This window comes from Capsicum annuum, unplaced genomic scaffold, assembly GCF_002878395.1.
Source record: "Capsicum annuum cultivar UCD-10X-F1 unplaced genomic scaffold, UCD10Xv1.1 ctg50488, whole genome shotgun sequence".
NCBI classification, from domain to species: domain Eukaryota; kingdom Viridiplantae; phylum Streptophyta; class Magnoliopsida; order Solanales; family Solanaceae; genus Capsicum; species Capsicum annuum.
This window is the reverse complement of record NW_025858361.1, coordinates 1-3,291: the sequence shown is the minus strand read 5'-3', so window position 1 is coordinate 3,291 and position 3,291 is coordinate 1. Positions and strand designations below refer to the sequence as shown.

Sequence of the window (3,291 nt, the reverse complement as noted above, 5' to 3'; positions counted from 1 at the left end):
AAGAAAATAAGGTTTATTTGCTAAAGAAAGCTCTCTATGGTTTAAGGCAAGCACCAAGAGCCTGGTATAGCAGGATAGATGATCATTTGTTACGCTTGGGTTTCGAAAAAAGCTTATTGGAATTCACTCTTTATGTAAAACATAAAGATAATGATATTCTTATTATGTCTCTTTATGTTGATGATCTTCTGTTAACAGGAAATAATTTAAAGTTGATTGAAGAGTTTAAAGAAGAAATGATGCAAGTTTTTGAAATGATAGATCTTGGTCTTATGTCCTATTTTCTTGGGATGGAGATCAAGCAAAGCAAAAGTGAAGTGTTCATTTGCCAAAAGAAATATGCAAAGGAAATTCTGAAGAAATTTCAAATGGATTGCAGGCCGATGAGCGAACCAATGAATCAAAAAGAGGAATTTTGTAAAGAAGATGGAGCCGATAAAGTTGATGAAGGGTATTACAGAAGCTTGATCGGATGCTTAACGTATCTCATTGCGACAAGGCCGGATATTCTATTTGTTGTAAGTCTCTTATCCCGTTTTATGCATTATGCAAGTGGGATGCATTTAAGAGCAGCAAAAAGAATATTAAGATATATCAAAGGAACGGTTGACTATGGTGTAAAGTTTGAGAAGTCTCAAGCTTCAAGTTGCTTGGTTTCTCGGATAGTGATTGGGCTGGATCCATTGATGATATGAGAAGTACCTCTAGACATTGTTTTAGCCTAGGTTCAGGAATCTTTTCATGGTCATCTAAGAAGCAGGAAATTGTTGCACAATCTACTGTAGAGGCTGAATTCATAGCAGCAACGACAACAGTAACCCAAGCCCTATGGCTCAGAAAGATCATGTGTGATTTACATATGGAACAGAATGACGTTACTGAGATTCTAGTCGACAACCAGGCCACTATTGCGAACTCAAACAATCCTGTGTTTTATAGGAAGACCAAATATTTCAACATCAAGCTCTATTTCTTGAGAGAAGTGTAACAAAAGGGAGAAGTGACTCTAATATACTGTAAGTCTGAAAACCAGCTAGCAGACCTGTTCACTAAGCCACTTCCAGTCAGCAAGTTCGAGCTTCTAAGGCAAAGAATTGGTGTTTGCATTTCATAAAACAAGGAGGAGTGTTGAAAGTTGCTTTAAGAATGCAACTGTTTTTTCTGTTTTCTACAACAGTTTTTTTAAGTACAATCCTAGTTAAATTAGGAGTCCTATCTTTGGTAGGAAACTAATTAGTTATTTTAATTTTGATAGAAGTAGGATGTTTTTAATTTTGATAGAAGTAGGATGTTTCTTTGTCCCATTTTTAGTTGTAACAACAACTATTTAAGTTGCTAATTGATGATCAATAACATACGACTTTACAAGAAAAAAAAATCAACTGCTTTACGCATTATCTTCTTTAAACTCCCATCTCTGTTTCTGCGGCCAGCTTTTCAATTGAATTCTTGCGTTGTTTCCCTTTAACGGTTTTAAACTAACAGAGGTAAGTGAGACTTTAAGCTTTGGGTGCTTGCTTTTCAAATTTGTTTTTAAGATATATTTATATCTGCAGATCCATGTGTTGGGACAAGCGTGTGCTTGGCAGAATCGACGGTCTTCAAGGCCAAACACATATACTTTATGTTTAAGAATGCTAATACTCTTTTATAAATTATTTCGTGATGTAATATGATTTTGTACTGTGATATTGAGGCATTGTGTATGCTTCTTAATTCCATTGGGGCGTTGTGTATGCTTCTTAATTCCGTTGGGGCATTGTGTATGCTTCCCTTGAGCATTGTGTATGTTTTTTTATTTGATATCAGACATTGTGTATGTTTTCCGAGTATTGTGTATACTCTTGATATTTGGCACGTTGTGTCTGTGGCCCGAAACTTCTAGTGTTGGTTAATTACTTTGATTTCAAATGGTGATAAGTACTTGGTATAAATTGTGTTAAGATATATAGTTTCTGATGGATGATTGTTGGTTTCGTTGGACATTTTATTATGATATACTTCCTGTGTGTAATAACTATATGTTCTTGGTGTTGTTGTATTTTCTAATACTTGTCCCAGGAGTATTTAAAGTAGCGAGCCGAGGATCTTACTAGATTATATTTATATAGCTCACTCCTTACTTGCATACTTATAGATACTGTTGCGGAGAGAGACTTGTGGCTGACGATCTTTACGTGTGGATTGTGTTGCTAAGGTGAGCCTTCGCATTGTTCGTGGAGGCTGTCATCCAGCTTTAGTTACTTTCAGATTATGATTCTTTTTGTTGGGTTTGCATTCCCAAAAGTTGAACTCATGTAACTCTGTTTAGATGCTCCATGGTCTTGGGGTGAGATTTGAGGCTAGAGAGTTATTATCTAAGTATTGTTGTTTTCATAAATCGTATTACGCTAATAGGGTGGATGATCAGAGGTGGAGCCAGGATTTCAACTAAGGGGGTTCAAATTCAAAGAAAAATTAGTCCAAGGGGGTTCAACGCCTACTATAACCACATAAAAAATAATTTTAATATGCATAAATAGTATATTTTTCCGTCGAAGGAGGTTCGGACGAACCCCCTAAAGAAGGCTGGCTCCGTCCTTGTGGATGATTACTTTGCGTTTAATACACTTGAAGTTGCACATATCTTTATCTTAGTGTTTGCAGATATTGTGAATGTATAGAAAATTGATTCTCCCGACAAGTGGTGTTAACGGAAGCCAGTCACGCATAGGGATTATTTCGGGACGTGACAACTGTCTTCATGAAGCTTTAAATGTACCGGTTTTAGTTTTTGACCGCTCGAAATTAATACTCTCTTTTTTAATCAGAGCAACATTTTGTTAAAAGGTTAAGACTCTCGATTTCATTCAATGGGCAACACTTTGCCCTAATGTTGACAGACTTATAAGCACGAACCAATAACAATTAACCCGAAAAGAGATATGCTGATTGGATTCTCCATATATATTGTCGGATCCTCTAACAATACACTACTTTTGGATGATTCGACGTGCACATGTCGATATTTTTGAAAAGTTTAAGAGCAACATAGGTAATAAAGAGGGCATATCACATTATGTAAAGATTCAAATAAACAAATTTTAAGGGCTAAGAAGAATTTCACAATCTCAATTATCCCTATACAGGCTTAAATTGACCAGTTAGCAGGTAATTGCAATGTTAGGTCAAGAAACCAATTTCAACGGCGCTATGCTAGACACTGAATCAGGAGGCTTGTAAAAAAAACAAGGAAAAATTTACTTTCAGGGTCTTTAAGTCAGCCTGGTGAAAAGATAAGGTGTCCAGTTG

The 3,291-nt window shown here is 36.0% G+C and overlaps 1 protein-coding gene across 1 annotated transcript; it reads left to right on the top strand.

Moving 5' to 3' along the window:
• Positions 1-164: 164 nt before the first annotated feature.
• LOC124892773 (uncharacterized mitochondrial protein AtMg00810-like) lies at positions 165-695 on the top strand. The gene has a single exon (XM_047403979.1). The coding sequence runs from the start codon at positions 165-167 to the stop codon at positions 693-695; it is 531 nt and encodes a 176-aa protein (XP_047259935.1).
• Positions 696-3,291: the final 2,596 nt, after the last annotated feature.

Excerpts from the sequence above, each read along its gene's own strand:
- LOC124892773 (XM_047403979.1), top strand. The coding sequence starts at position 165 with ATGTCTCTTTATGTTGATGATCTTCTGTTAACAGGAAATAATTTAAAG.